This window comes from Plasmodium yoelii, assembly GCF_900002385.2.
Source record: "Plasmodium yoelii strain 17X genome assembly, chromosome: 5".
Classification (NCBI taxonomy): domain Eukaryota; phylum Apicomplexa; class Aconoidasida; order Haemosporida; family Plasmodiidae; genus Plasmodium; species Plasmodium yoelii.
In genome coordinates this window covers 450,301-475,102 of record NC_036177.2, presented here as the reverse complement: position 1 = coordinate 475,102, position 24,802 = coordinate 450,301, and the positions used below count along the sequence as shown (strand labels likewise).

The following is a 24,802-nucleotide window of genomic DNA, read 5'->3' as shown; positions in this document are numbered from 1 at the left end:
CCTTTATTTTTTTTTTTTTTTTTTTTTGCAATTAAATTGTATTTTATTTTATCCAATTAACCATATTTATTTTATATGGCCAAATTATAATTTATATTTTATTTATTCTATTTTTTACATATTTTATTTGTAATTAATATATACATAAATTATGAAAAAGTATATTACATTTTTCATTTTTAACCACGAATTAAAAAATATTAAAATCTTTAAGCCAAAGCATATAAAGTGCAACCATTTGGGGAACATTTTTTTTTAATTTTCCTCCTACAGCTTTTCCGTATATGAAAACTCAAAGAATACAAAAATACATATATATAATATATTTCTTAAGGTTAAAATATAGGTGATGCTTTTTTATTTTAAAGAATATTTCATTAAATAAATGAAAAATATAAATTTTTTGTCTCGGCTATCAGCTAGCTATATATGTTTCCATTTTGTACTTAAAAAAAAAAATATTTATTATGCATGCACGAAAATAGATATAATTTTTTTTTGCTGTTTATGGGTTTTATACTTTGGAATTATCCTATTTTTGAGTTAAAAATATTTTTATTCATACCGTTGAGTATAAAATGGAAAGACAAATTTTCGAAAAATGAATAAGTGTAAAAAATATAAATAGGAATAAGTAGAAAAACAAATATATATATATATATGCGTATATATATTTATGTATATGTAGTATTATATAAAAGTGCATGCTCACCATTTATTTCTGCAAAGCACCAAATACAAATTTTTTATTAAAAGGGATACATAGAGATTTATATATAATGTCTCTTTTATATAAACATTAAATAATGGACGATCGTGATGTAACATCATCATTCTTTAATGATAAGAATAAGCCGGAAAAGATGAAGAATTGTAAAATATGTAATGGAGGATACAGAAAATATATCAATAATTATATAAAATGGGAATTAGTTTTATTAATTGTTAATATTTTAGTATCTCTGATACTTATATTTAAATATGGGAAAGATAAGCAATTAGACCGGATTCCTAAAACTGTGTTTAGAACCAAAAAAAGTATAGGGCATTTTACCCAAGGAATAACATTTGTTCTTTTATTGGTCCCATTTAAATTTACACAACACATTACGAAATTTTTAGTTGATAAATTAGAAAATAAAAACATTTATAAGAATAATAAAATTGAAAAAAATCATAATGAAACTGATACAAAAGAAATTGATATAACAGAAATTGATATAGAAAAACCCAAAGGTAAAATAACAAAAGTAAACTCATACAAATCTGAAGAATTTATGATAAAAATAAATAATACACATATTGAGAATCGTGTTGAAGACAACTTTGGTAATCAAAATGACGAAAATATTTTAAATGAAAATAAAAAGGAATTTATCGAAACTAAAAAAAAAAACCTTTATGATATTATTAATACCACAAATAATAAGAAAGAGAAATATTCTGAAAGCGAATTGCTTTTAAAAAGTCTAATTTTCTCTTATAATACACCAAAATATAAAAAAAATGATATATATTTTTTTTTTTTATGTGGGAAGTTACTTTCAACTAAAAGGTATAATATTATCTTTATATTAAAGTATATCAGTTGTTTTTTATTGATGATTTTTTACCCTTTGTATAATTTAATTAAGAGAAGAATTAATTATCATTTTTTTTATTATTCCTCTTATTATATTAATGCATTTGATTTTGCATCTGGGGTTTTATCGGGAACATTATTTGTTTTGATATATGGAATAATAAATTATTTAATTTCCGTTATGTATACTAATAGAAAAAATGATAAATATTGTTTTTGGGATAATTACTATTTTTTAAATGACATAACATGCATATGCGATGAAAATATCCAGAATAACATAAAACATGATATACATTTAAAAAAAATAGCAGAAACATACTTTAATGTATATTATAATTACAAAAGCATCCTCTTTATGGGAATACTAATATTGTCCGCTGTAACTGCCTTTTCATTTTTCTTTACATTAAGTTCTATTTTAGCATATCAAGAAGTTAATAATTGATACCCCCACACACAAGTTTTTAATTTGCACACTTTGTTTGTTTTTACTTTTTCTTATATAAAATTTTTGTTTTTAATGTGGATTTGTTTGAAGATTTGTTTGAAGATTTGTTTGAAGATTTGTTTGAAGATTTATTTGAAGATTTATTTTTAGTTTTCTTCTATTGATTTTGTGTTACTTACAATTTGGTAAGGTAACCATATTTACCTTTTTCCCTTTCTTGCTTGCTATTATTGATAATGTTTTGAGAATTTGAAAGGGGCAAGGAAAAGTATACTAATTTCTACCACAAATTGAATAATCATTCAATTTAGTGAAAAGATTGTATACCATTTTTAATTAACTAATATATCACCAAAATATTTATAATATATAACTTGTATAGTAATACATCATAATACATGTACATATATAATAAAAACGTGATTAATTTTATTTATTTTTTATTATTATTTTTGACTTTATTTGAACAATATGGTTTATGTTAGCATTTAGTGATTAAAATTTTTTTTATATATTGTATTAACTTTTGAAAAGTACATAGCATATAATTAAAAAAAATTATGAAACATAAATCGTTAGAAATATAAGGATAATAAATTGCATATAATATGATATATGCTATGAAATGTTTTTAGAACAATATTGTTCCTTTAAAAAAATGGGAAAGAAAAAAAATAAAAAAAAATAAATAAAGAAAAAAAAAGCTGCATATATGTATAATTATTTATTATTCGCACATCACAGGTAACTGTTTTTATGTAATGTATCGCATACGAAAATTAAAATTTACGAAAAACAAAATTTGCATATAATTTCATTCCCCCTTAAAAATTACAATACTATTTTATGTATATTATATTTTGGGAAGATAATGAAAATTTTTTAAAATATATTTCCCATTATATATATTTATTTATATATGTATGAATACTTTTTTATTTTACTCAACACACATGAAGGGCAAAGTTCATCCATGGAATTGCTCTTTCAATAATAATAAATGGATTAAAATAAAAAATATGTAGAATATTTATTTTAGAAATGTAAGAAAATCAAAAATTGAGTAAAGAAACAAGAAATTTTATACATTGAAAAACAATTTTAAATAAAATACAAGGGTATATATATAATTATAATTGCAAAAACAAACTATAAACACAGCGGTGTGTATACAACAATTTTAACGATTTTTTTAAAGGGCAGTAAATATATTTTGAAAAAATGAGTTGGGGACAATGGTGGCCTCATGATCCAGTTGTAAAAACAGACTCAGTTGATCCTTATCTTGTTAAAGTCGAAAAAAATAAGGTATTAAATATTATATTGTACGAAAAAGAAATGAAATAAGCATATATATAATTAATACGCATATATTTGCACATTTCATAATATGCATATGTGTGTGTCTGCATTATTCATTTATATATCTGCTTGAGCGTTAAAACACAAATTATTTCTATAGCAAACATGCAATAAATTGCAATAAAAATGTTAACTTCTTTTTAACGCAATGTAAATATAGGTTTATTGGTATTGCGCGTGCGGGTCGAGTAAAACTCAACCATGGTGTGATGGAGGACATAAAGGAATAGGTAAACATTAATATTAAAGTGGTGTAAATGGAAGAAGCTGTTACATATACTTGAATGGGTGTATTTTATTTTTTTAACAAAAATTATGCGCGCAATATATATATCCTTTATTACATGAAGTATTATACTATTTATTATATTTCATCATTTTTTTTACAAAGGAATTAAGCCTTTGATGTATATACCACAATCAAGCGGGTATAGACTTTTGAGTGGCTGCAGACAAAGTACACATTTGCCACATTATGATTTTTCCGATTTATGGGTAAAGATAATACACGAAAATAATATTAAGTTTTGTTATAAATAATTAAACACATAAATGAGTAAAATAATAATTAAAAAAATTAAAAAAATTAAAAAAAATTAAAAAAATTAAATAGTTTTAAAACACAAAAAATATGTTAATATATGTTATTTTTCTCTTGAAATATTTTTAGGTTCGAGCAAATAAGAATATCCCGAAGGCTGCCCTATTTACATATGTTGCATGTTTTTCCTTTGGTATTATGACAACTTGGTTATTTCATCCATAAATATGAAATATGTGATAATAAAATAAATGTATTATTTTTTTCTAGCCTGTTTTAACATTTTATTTTTTATATTTCCTTTCCCCTCTTTTAATTGCTATATATACGTATCCATACATATGTAAATGCTTAGCAATAATACGGATAAAAAAAACAAACTTATAGAATTTTTCCTTTTGTAAAAATTATAATTTATATAATACTTTTAGAATAACTTTATTTAATAAATAAGCTAATACATAGGCATACATATGATATGCATATATATAGATATACGGAAATATACATAGTTCTTATGTACACGATATCCTCCCATGTTCATATCAAATCCTTATGGATCTTCCCATTTGTTATGTTTCTTAATTAATTCTATCAATCGATCACATGCTTCTTCTTCGGGAATATTTCTATGAACTAATTCTTTTCCATAATACAAATCTATTTTTTTGGGCCCACTTCCAACATAACCAAAATGGGCATCTGCCATTTCTCCTATTCCATTAACTATACATCCCATAACAGCAATTTTGACCCCTTTTAAATGTCCTGTTAATTTCATTATTTTTTTAGTAGTTTCTTGTATATTAAATAATGTTCTACCACATGAAGGGCATGATATATAATCTGTTTTAAATAGTCGGATACGAGTATCTTGTAATATATTTAGTGTTAAAAATGAATTTAATGCAACTCTAGTTTTTATTTGTTCATTTTGTTCTTTTTTTGCAGTAATATTATTATCCGTTACATTAACAATTAATCCATCTCCCATTAAATCGATTAAACAAGTTCCTACATATACTGTTGAATTTACTAATATATCATCATAAATATTTGAATCAATATTAGCATAATGTATATAAGGTATATCTATATCTAAAGTGTGTAGTATTTCATTTAATCTTCTTGTAACTAATACATGTTCATATATATTATCTGATTTTAATATAAAAAATAAAGGCTGTGGATTTAAATCTTTAATTTTTTCAATAACTTTAATATCTTCTTTTCCATTTAAAATGATTGCATATCCTTTTACATTATTCTGTTCAATTCCATCTGTTTTATTTTTTTCTAATAAATCTAATATATCTGTTAATGTTGAATAATATAATATATTTTGTTTATTAAGTTCATTTACTTTTAAATTTTTAATTAACTCCACAGATTTTGGTCCATATTCTACTAATACATGTAAGCCTGCTTCCATTAATTTCTCAACAGATTTTTTTGCTACATTTGTTAAATTTTCAAAATCATTTATAATAATTATATCAGTAGTTTTGGCACCTTTTTTTAAATTTCCATTTTTATCCAATTCTAAATTTAAATCTTTAAATATTTGTAAAGAATCTTCTAATTCTTTTACAGTAACTGCATTACCTATTGTACATTCCTCATGTAGCACATTTTTTTTTTTGACAACTTGTCTCTTTACTATATTATTAAAATTTCTAAATGTTTCATTGAAATTATGAAAATCCAACGTGGTATAACGATTGTTTCTATTAGTAGTGGCATTATTGTTTTCCTTGTTCTGTTCCGTAAAATAATTCGAATTTTGTTGATCTGTATAAAATATTCTTTTCTTTAAATTTTCGATCAATTTTTTGCAAGGGTGTAATTCCTCCCATGGATCTTCAGTCAAAGAAATACGGATAGTATCACCTATTCCATCATATAATAATGATCCAATACCTAAATAAGATTTTATTCGTCCATTATCTCCAAATCCAGCTTCAGTAACACCTAAATGTATTGGGAAGAATATATCATTTCCCTTTTCATATTGTTTAGCCACTAATAATCTATATGATTGTATCATAACATAAGCGTTTGATGCTTTCATAGAATAAACTATATTAAAAAAATTATTTTCTATACATAAATCTGAAAATTCAAAAGCCGATTCAACCATACCTAATGGTGTGTCACCATAATATGATAACATTCTTGACGATAAAGAACCATGATTAGTACCAATTCTTATAGCTCTATTTAATTGCTTACATTTTTCTATTAATGGTACAAATTTTTCTTTTATAAATAATTTACCATCTTCAAACTCTTTTTTTTTATAAACTTTATCTACCCATTTTTTTCTCCCATCAACATAATTTCCAGGATTAACTCGTATTTTGTCATATACCTCTGCTGCCATTAAAGCAATTTTAGGATTAAAATGTATATCTGCTACTAACGGAATAGTAATATTTTGTGATAATAACATATCTTTAATACGATAGCTTGCTTCAACTTCTTGCACACCTTGAACCGTTAATCTTACTAAATCAGCACCTAAATCTTTGCATCTTTTTATTTGATTAACACATTCTTCGACATTTCGAGTATCACAACTTGTCATTGTTTGAATAGAAATTCTATTATTTCCCCCGATCTTTATATTTCCAATTTTTACTTCGCGTGTTGGCAATCTTTTATACCGTTTAGTGCATTCACAATATTTTTTTATATTTTTTATTAAATTATATTTGTCTTCATCTGTTTCTATTTTTTGAATGCTTTCATAATCGCTATTTTCATCACTGCTAAGTGAATTAAAATTCATTTTTTTTTTTATTTTTCCATGTAAACTTTTTCCAATATAATCCCCTTTTTCCCACACATTATTATTACTTCTTCTCTTACTTTGATCGTTTATTAAAAACTGGTACATATTTTTTTTATCATTATTTTTTGCTCTTACAAATATGGTAGAAATATCAGAATGGTGGTTAAGGATATTTGCTTTCATTTCTATATAGCAATAAAGCCCTACTATAAACAATATTAATCGTTTTACGCAACCCATTTTCGTATTTAAAGCATTATTGAAAGTGGGAAATCATAAAAAAAATAATAATAAAAGAAAACAAATGATGAAAAAAAAATGTATAGAAATGATATAACGATGATAACAAAGTAAAGGATCTAATACATTATTCATTTATGCATATATAGAAACCCATTTGGGAATATGTGCACATTTTGTATATATAGGAGAAAGATAGCTAATTGTGGAATATAAAGAAACAAGCTGTAAATATACATACTGGTTATCTTCATTTCTTAAACAGTATATCTTTCGCCATTGATTGTGCCCCTTTTTATGGATTATTATATCTCTGGTTTGTTCTTTTTCTCTCTTATAAAATTTATCCAATTATTATTCATTTCCATTATTTAATGACAATTTTGTCGTTTATCTTACATTTGAAAGATCATTGGCAGTTTTATTGTATATTACGGCTTTGTATTTTACATATTCTCTAAATTGGCGACTAAACTTTAATTTCTCTTTTCAAAAAAACACATTATTTTTTTTTAGTATATTTTTTAATTAATATTAAAATAAAGCTTTTTTTAATGTTTTCTTTTGAAGTTCAAATTTGGTTTTTAGGGCGTTTTAGATTTAAAATATGTTTACAGATTGTGTCGAGTATTATATATATATATATGTACACATATATTTATAAAGCTTGTATTTTTTTCTAATTGGTGCGTTTTGTGTTTATATCATAATTTGTATTCGGCGTTTTATTTCCTTAACTATTTTAACAAAAAAGAAAAAAAATCCTCATTTTTATATAAGTAAAAATGAAATATTTAAATATACCATAGATTTTTCATATAGGTAAATAAGTATTAATATAGGTTGAACACATACAATTTTATGGGCATTTTTGGGGGTTAACTATTACAAGCATGAATAAATTAATTAGCATTTTTTAATATGTATTATAAATATTCCTTTAAAAAAATGAAATTATGGCTAATTATGCAATAAAATTTGGAACGATATTTAAATATTTATATTATGAGACATAGTCTAAATAAATATTAATCTTAAAAGTGATGTTTATTATGAATATCTCATTTTATATCATGGATATTTTCACTCGAATTTTGTAATATTCAAAATTGTATGCAATGAGCTTATATATATATGTGTTAAGTATATAATTTCAGACGTGATATATGCATGTGTAAATTCATATGGGGGCGTGTTGATTTCCTAGTAACAGACAATTTGTCAAAGTATAAATCCCCATTTTACTAAGTTTTTTTTTCACACAAACTTTCGTTTTATGTTTTAAAGATTAAATCTATTATATTATAGTTTAGGGATATTATTTTTAATATTTTATAAATAAATAACCCCTTATTATAGGTTTCATGTAGCATTGCCAATGTTTATATAGTATAATTATAATTATTTATTTGTTATATATTTTTTTGGAGAAATGAACAATAGTGATAATAACCGTCTTGTAAATGATAAATACTGCTGCACACTTTCTTTTTTTTTAAAGTAAATCCAACTTTTGATATGTCGTTAAGCCTTATTTAATATAATTATTTACTTTTATTATACACTAATAAAATTATAAAACTATATATAATCAATAAATCCTTTAGCACCATTTTGTTTAAAGTATATTAATGTTTATATATCATTCTGATCATTATAAACTTTATTTTATTTTATAAAAATTATATGAGAATATTATTTCCCACAATAAGAAAAAATACTTAAAATGTGAAAAAAATTAATATAGTTCTATATTATATATATATATATTCACCATATAAAAATAAAAAAAAATAACTTTCAAAACTCATAAAAAAACAAAAATATACAAAAAAAAGTATTTATCGTAAAAAAGCTTTGCTAAAAAATATAAGAAATGTATTAATTTCAAAAAAGACATTAATGAAAATAAATTATCATTTTTAATTAAATTATATACATTTACCATAATACGCAGATTTTATTAAAAAACGAGAAATTTAATGTATAATTGGATATTCATATATACATAAGCATTTTCGAAAAGTTTTTCAACAGCACAAAATTTATCATTTTGTAAAATTGATTCTGTAAAATGTTATTCATATATTCTGCATTAATTATTCACAAAAATCGGTAGCAAAAACGTGTATATACATGAAATTTCTTATAATTTTATGAAAATATTTTTTTTGGTAAATATGCATAAAGATGCGCATTTAATATTTATATAGACTGAGTTTTAAAAAAAAATGTAAGCATATTATTTTAAGTGTAGTAATATATACATTTATTCAATTGGATTTAAAGACCCATAATTTTAAATAATATATTAAATTGCCTATATAATATTATTCACACCACTGTCATATTATTATAACATATACTTTTCACAAAAATATATTGTATATATTTGTCTGTGTTATTAAGTTACAAAAAATATACAAAATTTATAAAAAATGAACAACCAATTTGCAAATGCGTCCTTAAAAAAAACAATATATACATCAAATATGATAAACAAGGATCAAAATCAGAACATCAGCCAACAAAACGTGAGACACCCAAATGTGAACAATCCAAATATGAACAATCCAAATGTAAATAATCCAAATGTAAATAATCCAAATGTGAATTACCCAAATGTAAATAATCCAAATGTGAATTACCCAAATGTAAATAATCCAAATGTAAATAATCCAAATGTGAATTACCCAAATGTGAACAATCCAAATATGAATTACCCAAATGTGAACAATCCAAATATGAACAATCCAAATGTAAATAATCCAAATGTGAATTACCCAAATGTAAATAATCCAAATGTAAATAATCCAAATGTGAATTACCCAAATGTGAACAATCCAAATATGAATTACCCAAATGTGAACAATCCAAATATGAACCATCCAAATATGAACAATCCAAATGTGAATTATCAAAACATGAATTACCCAAATATGAATTCTCAACAATATCCATATATAATGCCCCCACCACAACAACAAATGGGTATGTTTTTTAATGATTGGAGAAATGTCTTAGCCCCCTTAAAAAGTTGTAGAATAAAACAACAATTTGATGATAGAGAGTTTTTAGCTGATTATATCATGAATGTTAAATTGGATTTCAATAATAGATATTTAATTTTAGATGCAGGAAATGAGCTTTTAAAATTTACTGCCATTGAAAATTCTGAATTTTTTAATAGAAATTGTTTTCCAAAAATGTGTATCCCAATTAATATGAAAATATTAAGTTATGGAAAAGAATTAGTTAAACCGGATGTTGTGATTGAAAAAGATTGTTCATTTACAATATGCTGTTTAAATAGACCAGTTATTAAAATGTATGATTTTTCAAATAATAATAATAAAAAATTAATTGGTACAATAAAGCCTCCATTTAGTTGTTGCTCTTTCAAATTTGATTTGTTCGATGCATCAAATAAAAAAATTATTTATATGGATGATACATGTTGCCAAATGAGTGTTTTATGTCCATGCCCATGTGGGCCATGTAAATTTAGCAACTATTATTTACGTGATGCTAAAACACATGAACGAATAGCACATTTACGAAAAGAAGTTCCTTTCTTAAAATTTATAAAACGAGATATTGATAATTACACTTTAAATTTTGAGGATGTTAAAAACCCAGAATGGAAAATGATGCTCTTGGCATTTTCGTTATTTTTAGATTATATATATTATGATACCAAATAAATATAATGCATTTGATAATGGAATTTGTGAAAACATTGAATAAAAAACAGTCAGAAAACACATATAATAGAGTTGTACAAGTATATAGCAATTTTCTAAAAGGAAGACTCATAACTTTTTATATTTTTATTTGCGTTAATATAATATTTATTTTAGTAGCATCTATTGTATATTTATTTGTTTAATGTAAAAATTAATTCATGTTTCCAAATATATAATTAATATGTTTATTCAAGAGTTTATTATTATTATCATTATTGTTATTATTATTATTATTATTATTATTATTATTATTACTTTTTATAATATCTAAGCGTATTTGCATATTTTTAGTTAAGCATACCTTAAATAATAATATACTTAAGGAATAACAGTCTTATTAAAATTCAAATTTTTTAAAATTAAAAACATTGTAAAACAAAAAAAAAATTATAAATAGGTATACAAAGGACATATACATATGTGTAACTTATCAATTCGATCAATCATTTATGGAAGATGAACTTTCTTCATTTTCATTTGAATCGTCATCATCTACACTTCCGTCATATTCTTCATCTAGGAGCAATTCCCTGTATTTATCAATTTTTTTGTAATATACTTTAAGCTCTACGTATTTTTTTTCACACAAAATAAAGGCATCTTTTCTACTTTGCTTATTCTCATTTGGAGTGTTAAGTTCTTTCAACCAATGTTGTTTTGTTCTTGCAAAAAATTCATTTAAACTTTCGTTAGGATCAAAATTTAATCCAAATGTTTCCATTTTTATTTTATTTTCGATTTTTTTAATTTTATTATGAAGTATTAAATCTTCAATTTCCTTTTCATCTTTGTTGGAATCATCAATTGATATAATAGAGCTCGAATCAGATTCTTCTACATATATTTCATCTAAATTACCTTTATCTAATAAATTCCATTTTTCTCTTTTAAAAATATTAATTTTCCAATAATCGTTAAGCATAATTTCATTATTTTTATATTCATACATCCCACCAAATAAATATAAGTCTTTATTTATTACAAATATATGACTATTTATTCTTCCTATAGGTTCGATATCATTTATTATGAATTTCATTTTTTTATGCTCTTCATTATCGCTTTCTACGTCTGAGTTTGCTAAATTATTTATCTCCTCGTTTATTTCTTCATTTATTTTTTCATTTATTTCTTCATTTATTTCTTCTTTTATTTCTTCATTTATTTCTTCTTTTATTTCTTCTTTTATTTCTGCTTTTATAATAAAATTACTTATATCTTCATTTATATAACAATTATTTTTTCCCCCGTTCGAATTATTTATATTACCATTGTTTAATTCAGTATTATTATTATTATTATTATTTTCCTTCAAATATGAGCAATTTTTAACGATCGAATAATTATTATCAATATTTTGATCTACAATATTATATTTTTCATCCTTATTTGATAATATATCTGATTCTTCGTTTTTTGTAATATCGCTATTACATTCTTTTTTATCATTCGATGTTTCTGGTTTTTCACCTTCCTCTTTATCTATTTGTATAATTTTTTTGTTTCCATTTTCATCAAAATATACAAAAATATTAGAATAATATTCATCATCATTGTCATCATTATATAAATTGGTTGAATCGTAGCCATCTAAAAAGTCAGTGTCCTTGAGCTTATTATTTTTTTTCTTTTTCCTCGACGATTTTACCTCATCCTCGGTTTCTATTTTTTCTTCATTTACCACTAAAAGGTCACCATTATTACTATTATTTTCATTATTATCTTTCAGTTTTAATTTGTTTGATCCCTTTTCTTCTAATTCCTTAGTATTTTTTTTTAAATTTGATGCTTCTATATTTTTTAAACTTAAATAAGACCAATGCTCTTTATTCATATCGAATACATATAAATCGTTGAAAAATATCGAGTGCATATTTAAGGATTCTTCTATTTGGTTGTTATTTTTTGCATTTGAATTATTTCCTTTGTTGGTATTTTTTTTCGAAGAGTTTTGATCAATTTGATCAAAAACACCACCAAATAAAAATAGAGAATTTTTATAAACACATGTACTAAATCCCACCCTTTTCGATGGTTGAAATGTGCTTTTTTTTAATTTTTTAAAATTTACTGAAATATTATTTTCACACACAAAGTTTATATTTAAAACCCATAAATCGTTGTAATAAACTCCAATCGCATTTCTTGAAGTACATTTTACTTGGGAATATCCACCATAAATATAAATATTTTTAAATTTGATATCTGTGAATAAACTCACACTTGATCTTTTTGATGGCATATATGAATCGAGATCAAAATTTTTAAAAAATTTGCTTTTCAAAATTTGAGAGTCATTACTTCTATTTTTTTTTTTTTCATTTGTTACGGTTGATGATACATTATTAATATCATTATTTTGACTATCTTTACTAGAAGTGGTTTTAGTACTACTTTCTGCTAACTTTTTAAATAACGAATTTGTATATATGTTTGTCAAGTTAATCCATTTATTACTATTTATTATATACATATATATATCATTAAAATATTCTACTGATTTTCCGTTATCAAAAAATCCACCAAACATAATTATTGAACTTTTCCATAGTATCATTCTATGCCCACTTCGTGGCGATGGTTTATCGTCTTTGTTATTTTTTGTTTCCAATTCTTCAAAGACATTATTTTTTATATCAAATGCCCAAAAATCATTATAATGAAAAAATTGAGTATTCGTACATAATTCCCCCCCAAAAATGTACAATTTTTTATTAAAATAAACAGCTTGATGAGAACATCGTGGTTTTGGTTTTTTACATGTTGTAAAATAATATTTCCATTTATTTTTTACTACGTTATATTTAAATAAATCATTGTATGGTATTAGTTCATTATTATTGTTATATTCACCCCCAAATAAAAGAAACTCTTCTTCGTTAATAAATGTAATAGAGCAATTAGACCTTGGACTTGGTTTTTCACATTCTACAAAACTATTGTTTGGTGTTGTGTTTATATTTATATGACCATATTTATCCTTTTTATTTAAATTTTCATAGTATAAACATATTGTTTCAAAATCCTCATCATTTAAATTATTTGTTTTTTTTTTTTTTGATTTTAATGACTTAAGTTTCTGTTTTTCTTTTTTCAATTTTGCTTTTTCCTTTTTTTCTTTACTTTTTTTATCTTTCTTTCCCATTTGTAATTATTTTTCAGATTAAATTGTTTAAAAATTTTGTATCTAAATCAATCTATATTTTATCAATTTTATTAAATATTATTTTTAATTAGCATTTTTAACGCATACCTAACATGTTTTTATTTTTACCCTATATATATATATACTCACTGATAAATGATATTTTCTTTAATATTTTTTAATTTGTTCAAGGATACCAAATTAAATGATACCTTTTAGTTTTGTGCTTAATTCCAGACCCCCAAAAAAATAGAAATTTCTATTATTGCCATTTATTATACAACCTTACATTGTAATCACGTATTATAACAATTGATATTATTTTTTTTTTGTACCTATAGCACTAGGCTATTCTTATCACCGCCATTTTCGGTTATTATTTTATTTTTATTATTTAAAATGCATATATTAATATAAAAATATGGAATTTTATATATTTTTTACATTTTTCATATATTTTATAAAAATGTGAAAATAATTATATGAACTTGTTGAATATAAAATAACAAATTGTAATATACACATAAAATTTGTGTATTTAGAAAATTTAGTGCTCCTTTTTTGTATAATCCATTTTTTAATTTCAAAGTTCCCTTTATGTTTTCGTGGAAAAAATAAGAAACATTGATTTTTTGTGTTAAGGTGATGTTAACTTATTCTTATATATTTTGACGCAATTTCATGAATAAGATATATGAATATATAATTTTTTTTGTACGTATTTTTTTGTGATGTATATTTTTGTTTTAAATAGACGAAAAATAATTTTAATATATTATTAAAGAACAATTATCCAATTTTAAAGATCTACAACAGTTAGTATTTTTTTTGTGAAATTGCACTATTTATGTGTATGAATAAAACTGTATAAAATATTCATTTGAGCTATTCCCTTTTTATTTATGCTTAGCCCATCATTTTCATTGTATACAGAAACACAGAGATAAATCATTTTAATAAATTCATATTTTATATTAATTGCGCATGTCCATGTAATAATCACGTCTTTCGTTTTAAACGAGAATGTAGAAAATTGTATACCATGATTTTTCCAATGACATTAATTAAAAAATAAATAAGTTAAAATAAATATACAATAAAGTTAATGAAGAAGCAACTTGTTTACATATATATATTACTTTACGTCATATATTATTATGAGCTATACAGCTAATTGATATAGACATGCACAAGTGTATAAATATATTGTTATATGCAAATAAAAAAATAAAATAAATGCCGTAAAAATGAAAAATTACCATTTTAATATAAAATATGGATAATAATATATACTACTAATATTTTTTTTCAAATATAATGTTTTTTTAAAAGCCATTGAGTTATATAATAATATAATATATACATCATGAAATTAACAATATTTATTACATTTTTAAGAAAAAATTAAAAATATTTTTTACACATGCATTTACAAAGAATAAAATAAAAAGTGTGCAAAAATATAATTTTAAGCTGAGTTTAATTCTTATATACGGCTTGCAATCGATTAAAAGAACAAAAATAAAGAAGGCAAACAAAACAATAAATCATAGTAATAATAATAAATAATTAAAAAACAACTTTTTTATTTGTTTTATACTGTTTCATCATATGTTCCTTGTATTTCACAAAATTCATAAAAGGTTGTATTTTAATATTTGCAATTTAAAGGGAAATTATATATTAACAGTGTGTAGATATATTAATCCGCGCGCAAAAAAAAAAACGAAAGTGTAACACATTTTTTTTGCAAAAATGAAGAAAATAAAAAACATATCACATAATGCTGGATTTACAAAAAATAAAAGAGATTTTGATATATTTAAATCCCAATATAAAAAAGTATTTTTTCATAGTACACAAAAAAAAAAAATATGTGAAAAACAACTAAATACCTACAATGAAAATTTTGTAAATGAGAATAAAGCGTCGATTTCTTCCGTTTCCTCTTATATGTTTCCAATAAAAAAAGAGAATATTTTAAACAGAAATCATGCTCGTTATTTCTCTACTAATAATATAAATGAACCAAACTTATATATTGAAAACTATTCTAAGATAAGACAATATATTAATACCATAGATGGTGAAGAATCTATAATTATGAACGTTTTGAAGGAAAAAACACATGCCTGCATAAAGAAAACAAGAGAACAATTAAAAACAATTATACATACATATCCCAATACGCCTATATCTATATGTACACCTAATAATGTGATTGGAGGTTTAAGAAATACTATAACTTTAATTACTGATACATCAATTTTAGAGAAGAAAAAGGGAATATTATTTAGAGGTAGGTCTGTAGATAAAATTTTAAAAGATTTTCCAAAATGGGACGAAACATGTAAATATCCCATGGCTGAAGCAATGCTATGGTATTTATTAACAAAAGAAATACCAGGAGTAGAAAATTTAAAACTTTTTTCACGAGAACTATATTGCCGAGCAAACAAAATTCCATCGTTTGTTTTTGAATTTATAGATAATATACCACCATTTACACATCCTATGAGTCAGTTAATAAGTACAGTTTCTTTTTTAGAATCATTATCCTTATTTAAAATAAAATATTCCGAAGGAATATTAAAATCAGATTATTGGAAATATATTTTAGAAGACGCTGTTTCTTTAATTGCTCAAATTCAAGTTGTAGGGGCATATATTTTTAGAAGAACGTTTATTGACAATTCTATTAAAAAAGGAGAAGGAATTAATTTAGACATAGATCTTGATTGGTCAGCTAATTTTTCTAAATTGATCGGGTATGATAGTAATCAAGTAAAAGATTTGTTAAGATTGTATTTTTTATTGCATAGTGATCATGAAGGTGGAAATGCAAGTGCACATGTATCTCATTTAATAGGAAGTACATTAGGAAATCCATATTTGTCCTTTTCTGGATGTGCTATTGCATTATATGGGCCTTTGCATGGTTTAGCTAACCAAGAATGTCTAAATTTTTTGCTAGATATAAAAAATAAATTAGGTGATAATAAAGCATCATATGAATTTATTGAAAAATATGCAAAAAATTATTTAAATTCTGGAAGAGTCATACCTGGATATGGCCATGCAGTTTTAAGAGTTCCTGATCCTCGATTTTTAGCTTTTAGAAATTTTGCTTTAGCTAACTTTCCAAATGATCCATTAGTGGAAATACTTGAAATGTGCTACAAAGTAATACCTGGAATTCTTTCAGCAACTGGGAAAGTTAAAAACCCTTACCCAAATGTAGATTGTTATAGTGGCTCATTATTATATCATTATGGAATTAAGTATCCCGAATATTATACAGTATTGTTTGCTATTTCTAGGGCGATCGGTGTGATGTCACAATTAGTTTTATCTCGAGGTTTAATGTACCCATTAGAACGCCCCAGATCAGTCGATGTATACAATTTAAGAAAAATTTGTGAAAAAAATTATGTTAAAATAGAGGAATTCGAGTAAGTTAGATCAGAACTAATGGAAGAAAAAAAAAACAATTTTTGATGAATATATGCATAAGTTGTAAAAACGAGAAGGGATTTTTCGTGAACATTTTTCTTCAATGCATCCAAACCTATATTTGGTTCTCTTTAAGGTGTGAGTTTAATTTATATTTGTTTCTTTAATCCAATATAACGATAAGTATAGAAAAATATGCGCAAAATGCGTCAAAATAATAATTTAGCGAGTTATAAATACATTTTAAATGAGAAGGAACGATCGTTATACCGTGATATATTGCTACCCATTTTAAAGGATGCTATATATATATATATACTAAAATAGTGGTTATAATTATAACCTCTATGTGCAATATGTGTATATTCATTTTTTTATCTAACATATTTTTTTGTAATTTCAAAAGTTTATTTGAGGAAATACACTTTGATCATGTGTAAGCGAGTATGCTATAATATTTAAGCCACATATACAAAAATTAAGCATATTTGTTCGGTGTTCTACCTATGTAAATCTGTACACAAATGTGGATAAATATTGCACACCATATATACATTTCGAACAAATATATATAATGTTTGTGTTTCAATACATAATTCAAATAAATATGAATACCTTTTAGAACACAAACTTTTTAATTTTTGCAATATTTTACAATTTAAATTATATCAAAAAATAAAACGAATATTAATTTAACATGACCTATTTATTTAATGAAAGCGTTCATGTAGGAAAATTAACAGATATCTAATAGATTAAATATTAATCTATGTAATAAATAACATACAATAAATTGATCTAATATAATACTCAAAGGGCATTTCATTTTATACATTTTCTATATTTAAGGTGGCCTTTTTTATAAATGTAAAATTTATGAAAGTAATATTCCTTATGATAATATATATACTTAATATGTAAATATTTTATGATACGTATACAATATTTGAATATTTTGTGATTTTTGATTTTCTTAGCAATTAGGCGTGCTATAATATATACAACACAATTACCTTTATTAATTTTTTATTATTTTAATTTTGTCTCATTTGTAAAATGTTCATATTAAATACCAAAATAAAGGGAAATATTGTTTGAGTTTTAATGTAACAATTCACACTAATTATATATATACACACAGTTCTTAATACAAAATATGTAATATTATATTTGTTCAAAAGAATTTTTCTTTATCCTTTTAACTCATTCATTTCAATTAATATTTATGATATTTTTACAAATGACAAAAATGCTTGAGAATGAATTATGGATTTACTAATGTATTTAATACATTTGTTTTTAAGGAAACATTTATATCCCAAACCAATGCCAATATGCAATATATTTTTTTAACCTAATAAGTTATTCATGAATAAATATCCATAAAATGATAGATATTTATGTACATATATGTAATGCCTTTATTATTTTTTTTAATATTATACATTTATAAGTATTATTTGGAAAGCACATTTTTATAATATATTATATATTTCAATTTATTGATACGTATGAAAATGTGATTTAAAGAAAAAGAAAATATTTATATGTTAAGCATACATTTCACATAATTTTTGTTTGCTATATAATTTTTCTCTAAGAAAAATTAACTATTAAATTGATAGACTTTTTTATTTTACATGATGTATTTGGCTATTAAAAACAATTGTATATATGAATAATATATATATATACCCCTTACTAAAAAATGCATACAAAATATGTTGAATATTTTTTTAACATTTTAAAGGCTAACTTTATAGTTTAAATTGGGTTTTTGTTTTGTTATATGTGTATTAAGAATACATTCCTTGTTTTACTACCCAATTTCTGCATTTTTTAATTTTATCTTATTTTCCCTAAAGCGAATTTACATTATATTTACATATGTGTGTTTTTTGATAATTTATTAGAATATATTACTTTATATTAATGCACACATTTTAATGTATTATAATACGAATTAATAAAATGGGTTATAGATCTTCAAGGTATAATAGAACATCGTGTATATACGTTGGAAATTTACCAGGAAATGTTCTGGAAGACGAAGTCTATGATTTATTTGGAAAGGTATATACAAAATTATGTCTGTATATGTGTCCCTTATAAACGTGTATAGTGTTAGTTTGGTATAATTTTTTCGTTTATATATACTGTTTAAATATTCAGTTTATATAAATTTCGATGTTTATATAATATATGGCCTAATATGTTATGTATACTATTTAATTTATTTATACATGTATCTTTGGTTTTCTCTTTAGTTTGGACGTATAAAATACATTGATATAAAATTAACAAGAGGATCAAGTTCTACAGCATATGCGTTTGTTCATTATTATGACATAAAGTAAGAAAATACTTAAAAAATGTGTAAATGAGAAAAAAATATATATTACCCTCCAAAAAGTATATAACTATAAAATTCAATGCTATTAGAATAAAATACACACTATTACTACGTTGAATATTTTTGTTTATATATTTTTTGAAAACAAGAAATTACCATTTCATATATTTTTCGTTTTAGAGATGCAGAATATGCAATAGAAAGAAGAGATGGATATAAATTTGATGGGGAACGCTTACGTGTTGAATTTTCTGGAGAAAATAAAAGGTTTCAATATATATATTTATCATTTAAAAAATATATATAACAACAATACGTGAAATAAATAATATTTTTGTGCTTTATTAATTTTGTTAGCTTTGGAAAATATCGAAGAAAAGAAGATGGAATTGGCCCACCTTTAAGAACAGAGCATCGAATTATTGTTAGCAATTTACCAGATAATTGCAAATGGCAACATTTAAAAGATATAATGAGGCAATGTGGTGATGTGGGATATGCCAATATTGAACATGGTAAAGGTATCGTGGAATTTGTTGACCGCGATGGAATGCTATATGCAATTGAAAAATTTGATCGTGCAGAATTTAAAGTTCATGATCAGGTTACAAATATTAAAGTTAGAAGAGATAAAAGGAGTTTATCTTACATAAAAAAACATAGAAGTGATTATTATAGTCCACGACATAAAAAAAAGCGAATATATAGTGATGAATCTGAATCAAATACATCGCGACGACGCAGTAAATATAGTAGCTCGTCAAGCAAAGGACATAACAAATATGAGACAGATAGTGATACTTCATATGATAAAAAGGAGAAAAAAAGAGATGGACATAAAAACAAAAGAAGCTATTCTTCTGACGGGAAAAGAGATAATAAATATAGTAGAAGTGAATCGAGCAATTCATTAAGTGATGATAGAACTTATAAAAAGAAAAAAATTAACTATAGTACTTCAAGGGATAGATCAAGCAAAGGCTCCAGATATCATTCAGAAAAGGGAAGTAGAGAAAGTAAGAGTCATAGTAAAAGTGTAAGTGAATACAAAAGTAGAAGTGGAGAAAAAAGTAGAAGCGGAGAAAAAAATAGAAGTGAAGAAAAAAGCAGGAGCGAAGAAAAAAGTAGAAGCGAAGAAAAAAGTAGAAGTGGAGAAAAAAGTAGAAGCATTAGTGAAGATATTAGCAATAATGAAAAACAAAACGCAGGAAAAAACGTGAAAAGAGAAAATATTTTAATCGATGAAAAAGAAGAAAAAGAAGAAAGACAAGGCCGTAGTGGATCTGAAAAGTCAGGACATAATAGCATAGCTTCGGAAGTAAAGAGAGATGATAACGAGGATAAAAATGATGAAGTGAATGAATCTAAAAAAAATGAGAAATCTCCTGCCATTCCGAGAGGAAGGAAAACGGCTACTAAAAGGAAACCAAAAGCTGAAAAGACAAAAAAAGGAAAAAAGGAAAATAAAAGTGAAAATGAAGATTTGAAAAGTGTTTCAAATGATGGTAATAAAAGTGATGCAAATAAATCAGATAAGGGGAATAATAACGACACCTCAGTGAACCAAACTGAAGAAACAAAACCCAAAAGAGGTAGAAGAACTAAAAAGAAAGCAAATACTGAAGGAAATTAAAATTCTGATTAAATTAAACAGAAAAAATTAACCATTTTAATCGTACTCATAATATTTTTAAATATTAAATTGGAATAAAACAAATAAAATGTATTAGTAAATATTAGGAATGTGTTAAGAACGTTGTAATCATTCCTATTTTAAATGAAATTATATAGTATATAGGATTTATTAATAAAATTATATTTTAAATTAAGAAAATATTAATAGCATTATTAGTATTATAAATGCATTATACTTTTAAATATATATTTGTATTTTTTTTATATTGTATTTTTAAATGTTTATTTTTAATATTGTAAATATTTTATAAAGACTTAATACATATTTTAAAATATATATGTATTTTTCCCTTTTTTTTATATATAAACTATAAAAGCAATTATTTTAATCCATCTATACCACAAACACAAACAAAAATAAATTAATATATAAAAATATATTAAATCTTAATATGCTATTTCATACATATATTTCACACTCGATTCTCTATACAAAATGCATTAAATGTATTATTTCCTTTTATTAAAATAAAATAAAATAGAGGAAATAAACTACGATATTATCATATAATTTAAAAAATTGTATATACTTATGTGTATACATAAATTAAGTATATTTTTACATTTTTGTTTAGAAATGGGAAAAATAATGAAAATTATAATTGTCCAATATGTATATTTATATTTTTGTTAGAAATGTATATAATATAAAAACAATAGTAAAATGTATACACACTATATTTGATAAAAAATTGTGATTTTTCTGTAGAATGACAATTATTATTATTTCAATAAAAACTTTATACTATAATTTTATGATAATTTGAAAGTACATTACATTGCATTAAAAACCATAGAAATAGTATAAATTTATTTTAATACATGTATGTGCAACATTATTTTCTCATTGAATACAACAATAATATGAGGTAATTTATATTTCCATGTAAAAATATATATTTTAGGAACATTTTATTGGATTGTAAATAATATTTCACATTTTTAAATTAGATCAGGTTGCAATTTAATAAGCTATTTGTTTGTATTAATGTTGAAAAGACATATAGTACCATTTCAAAAAACATATAGGTATATTTTTTTAATTGAAATAAGGTGATTCAGGAATTAAAGGACGTACGTTTTTTAAAACATTGTAATTTATAATGATTAATAGAATTATTCATTTGTTCACATTATATATTTATGGAAAACATTTTGTTATTAAAGGTTAATATATTAAATTTAATAGGGGTATTTTATGCTTATAATATTAAGCATTATATAATAGTCTTTTTTATACATTTAGGTGAATCAATCAAAAATTGTTCTTGAAAATATATTTCATTATGCATTGTATATTACATTTTCAAGTAATGTTTATGAATGTTTATTAAAAAATGTAATTGCCAAAAAGGTTATTTATTTATAAATATTAAAATGTAACATATTTGGTCTTTACATAGATTTATTACTACTACAAATTGTAAAAAACGTATCATTGTTAAATGAATGTTTAATGATACCAATACATATAGATTTGGAAATTGGAATAGTATATATGATATTCGATTAAAATGTATTGTTATCTATAAATTAACTAGGGTTCACTTGACTACGTTTTTTTTTATTAAATAGTTACTTTTAAAAGTTCAAAAATTAGTAAATTTATATATAATCTAGTTAATAAAAGGGATTTTTTCTTTTAAATATTTGTATTACTAACATAATTTTATTTTTGCATTAATTTATTTTCTATGATTTAGCAATGATAGTAATATGATTAATGACGTAGATACATAGCTATAAGTCCATTTTGAAATACTGTCATGAAAAACAGTATTAATAATATATTTTAAGACAAACATAGGGTTGTGTAAATTAGTGTTTTTAAATATGGTTCCCTTAGAGTTATTTGTGATTTAAACATATTCTTTATATTACATCTAAACATATATGATATTCGAAAGATTAATAAATATATATTATATCTAATTATATATAAATGTAGATAATATGATGTATAGAGAATAGAAATAGTTTATAAATAGGAAAGAAATATACAATAAGTTATTCGTCCATTTAAATAATACAGAGAATGATGTAAAACAAACAAAATAACACCTTAAAATCTATACGTTAAGATATACATAAGAAGCATCTACAAATTAAACTCATGGGAATATAATACATGATTTCGATAAGAAATGCTAACGTTTTTAATGATCATATATATTTATATAAGTTGCTATTTATTATTATATTATATTAAAAGGAATAACATTATGGAAGCTTTGAAATATACATATTTGTAATGATAGTCATTAGAAATATAATGCATAAAAAACAAAAAATATAAGTTACTAAATTTATACATTTCTATGAAACGACAAATTAAATGAATGATTCAATATTCATTGCTTATTAAGATAAATTGTTTCAAAATTATGTATATTCCATATGGAAAGACAAAGGGGTAACAAGATTACTAAAATATATTTGTTTAAAGCCATAACACGGAAATGACATTTCCATATAAGACAAAACTAATCCACTAATATTTATAAAATTATTTGAACATTGTAAATTCGATATTTACTATGTTATTTATTATGATTGATTTTTATGCAAAGGTGAATAAAAAATGTAAGTTATATATAATTAAAATGGAAAGAACACACAGTAAATAACATATAAATACTATTTGTCATATTTAACAAAAAAGGTATAGATAAAAAATTATAGGGTTATATTTTATAAGAAATAAGGAAAATATGTTAGTATTTTAATATATTATATGTAGAATTTTATAATAAAAGACATAAATACAATTATAAAAAATAATATATAATTAATTAATTAATAATATAATATTTAAAATATAAAATAATATAATAATTAATATATTAATATTTTAAATATAATTAAATAATAATATAATTAATAATTACATTTAAATTAAATTAAATGATTATATTAAAATAAATATAAATAATTAATAATTATATTTAAATTAAATTAAATGGTTATATTAAAATAAATATAAATAATTAATATTAAAATTAAATAATTATATTAAAATGTATATAAATAATTAATGTTTAAATTAAATAATTATATTAAAAAATATATAAATAATTAATATTTAAATATATAATACATTTAGTATAAGAATATAAATAATTTATATATTAATTAATATAAACATTTTAAATATAATTAATTAAATAATAATAATTAATATATTAATATTAAACTTAATTAATTGAATAATAATATTTAATATAAAACAAATACAATTTATAATATATTTTAAATTAAATAATAATTAATAAACAATTTATATATTAATTATTATATTTTAAAATTAATTAATTAATTAATTAATTAAATAATAATATTTAAATATAAAACAATATAAATAATTAATATTTTAAATATAATTAATAATTAAAATTAAATTAAATAAATATTAAAATAAATATAAACAATTAATATATTAA

At 22.5% G+C, this 24,802-nt stretch overlaps 7 protein-coding genes across 7 annotated transcripts, besides 1 other annotated feature; 5 read left to right on the top strand and 2 right to left on the bottom strand.

The window, feature by feature from the left end:
• Positions 1–806: 806 nt before the first annotated feature.
• PY17X_0508300 (conserved Plasmodium protein, unknown function) lies at positions 807–2,030 on the top strand (the record flags this gene model as incomplete). The annotated part of the gene is made up of 1 exon (XM_724365.1): positions 807–2,030. One exon carries the CDS (start codon positions 807–809, stop codon positions 2,028–2,030), a length of 1,224 nt encoding a protein of 407 aa, XP_729458.1.
• Positions 2,031–3,254: 1,224 nt separating this feature from the next.
• PY17X_0508200 (CDGSH iron-sulfur domain-containing protein, putative) lies at positions 3,255–4,161 on the top strand (the record flags this gene model as incomplete). Its single annotated transcript, XM_022955193.1, has 4 exons — positions 3,255–3,341; positions 3,556–3,625; positions 3,787–3,890; positions 4,066–4,161. 4 exons carry the CDS (start codon positions 3,255–3,257, stop codon positions 4,159–4,161), a joined length of 357 nt encoding a protein of 118 aa, XP_022811652.1.
• A 328-nt stretch (positions 4,162–4,489) lies between these two features.
• PY17X_0508100 ((E)-4-hydroxy-3-methylbut-2-enyl diphosphate synthase) lies at positions 4,490–6,970 on the bottom strand (the record flags this gene model as incomplete). The annotated part of the gene is made up of 1 exon (XM_724363.1): positions 4,490–6,970. The coding sequence occupies one exon, from the start codon at positions 6,968–6,970 to the stop codon at positions 4,490–4,492; it is 2,481 nt and encodes an 826-aa protein (XP_729456.1).
• A 2,438-nt stretch (positions 6,971–9,408) lies between these two features.
• Positions 9,409–10,674, top strand: PY17X_0508000 (phospholipid scramblase, putative; the record flags this gene model as incomplete). Its single annotated transcript, XM_022955192.1, has 1 exon — positions 9,409–10,674. One exon carries the CDS (start codon positions 9,409–9,411, stop codon positions 10,672–10,674), a length of 1,266 nt encoding a protein of 421 aa, XP_022811651.1.
• A 481-nt stretch (positions 10,675–11,155) lies between these two features.
• PY17X_0507900 (uncharacterized protein) lies at positions 11,156–13,861 on the bottom strand (the record flags this gene model as incomplete). Its single annotated transcript, XM_724360.2, has 1 exon — positions 11,156–13,861. The coding sequence occupies one exon, from the start codon at positions 13,859–13,861 to the stop codon at positions 11,156–11,158; it is 2,706 nt and encodes a 901-aa protein (XP_729453.2).
• Positions 13,862–15,616: 1,755 nt separating this feature from the next.
• On the top strand, positions 15,617–17,317 carry PY17X_0507800 (citrate synthase, mitochondrial precursor; the record flags this gene model as incomplete). The annotated part of the gene is made up of 1 exon (XM_724359.1): positions 15,617–17,317. The coding sequence occupies one exon, from the start codon at positions 15,617–15,619 to the stop codon at positions 17,315–17,317; it is 1,701 nt and encodes a 566-aa protein (XP_729452.1).
• A 1,968-nt stretch (positions 17,318–19,285) lies between these two features.
• PY17X_0507700 (splicing factor) lies at positions 19,286–21,300 on the top strand (the record flags this gene model as incomplete). Its single annotated transcript, XM_724358.1, has 4 exons — positions 19,286–19,387; positions 19,582–19,667; positions 19,848–19,934; positions 20,025–21,300. The coding sequence occupies 4 exons, from the start codon at positions 19,286–19,288 to the stop codon at positions 21,298–21,300; spliced, it is 1,551 nt and encodes a 516-aa protein (XP_729451.1).
• Positions 21,301–24,082: 2,782 nt separating this feature from the next.
• Positions 24,083–24,802: part of a sequence feature that runs on past the window's edge.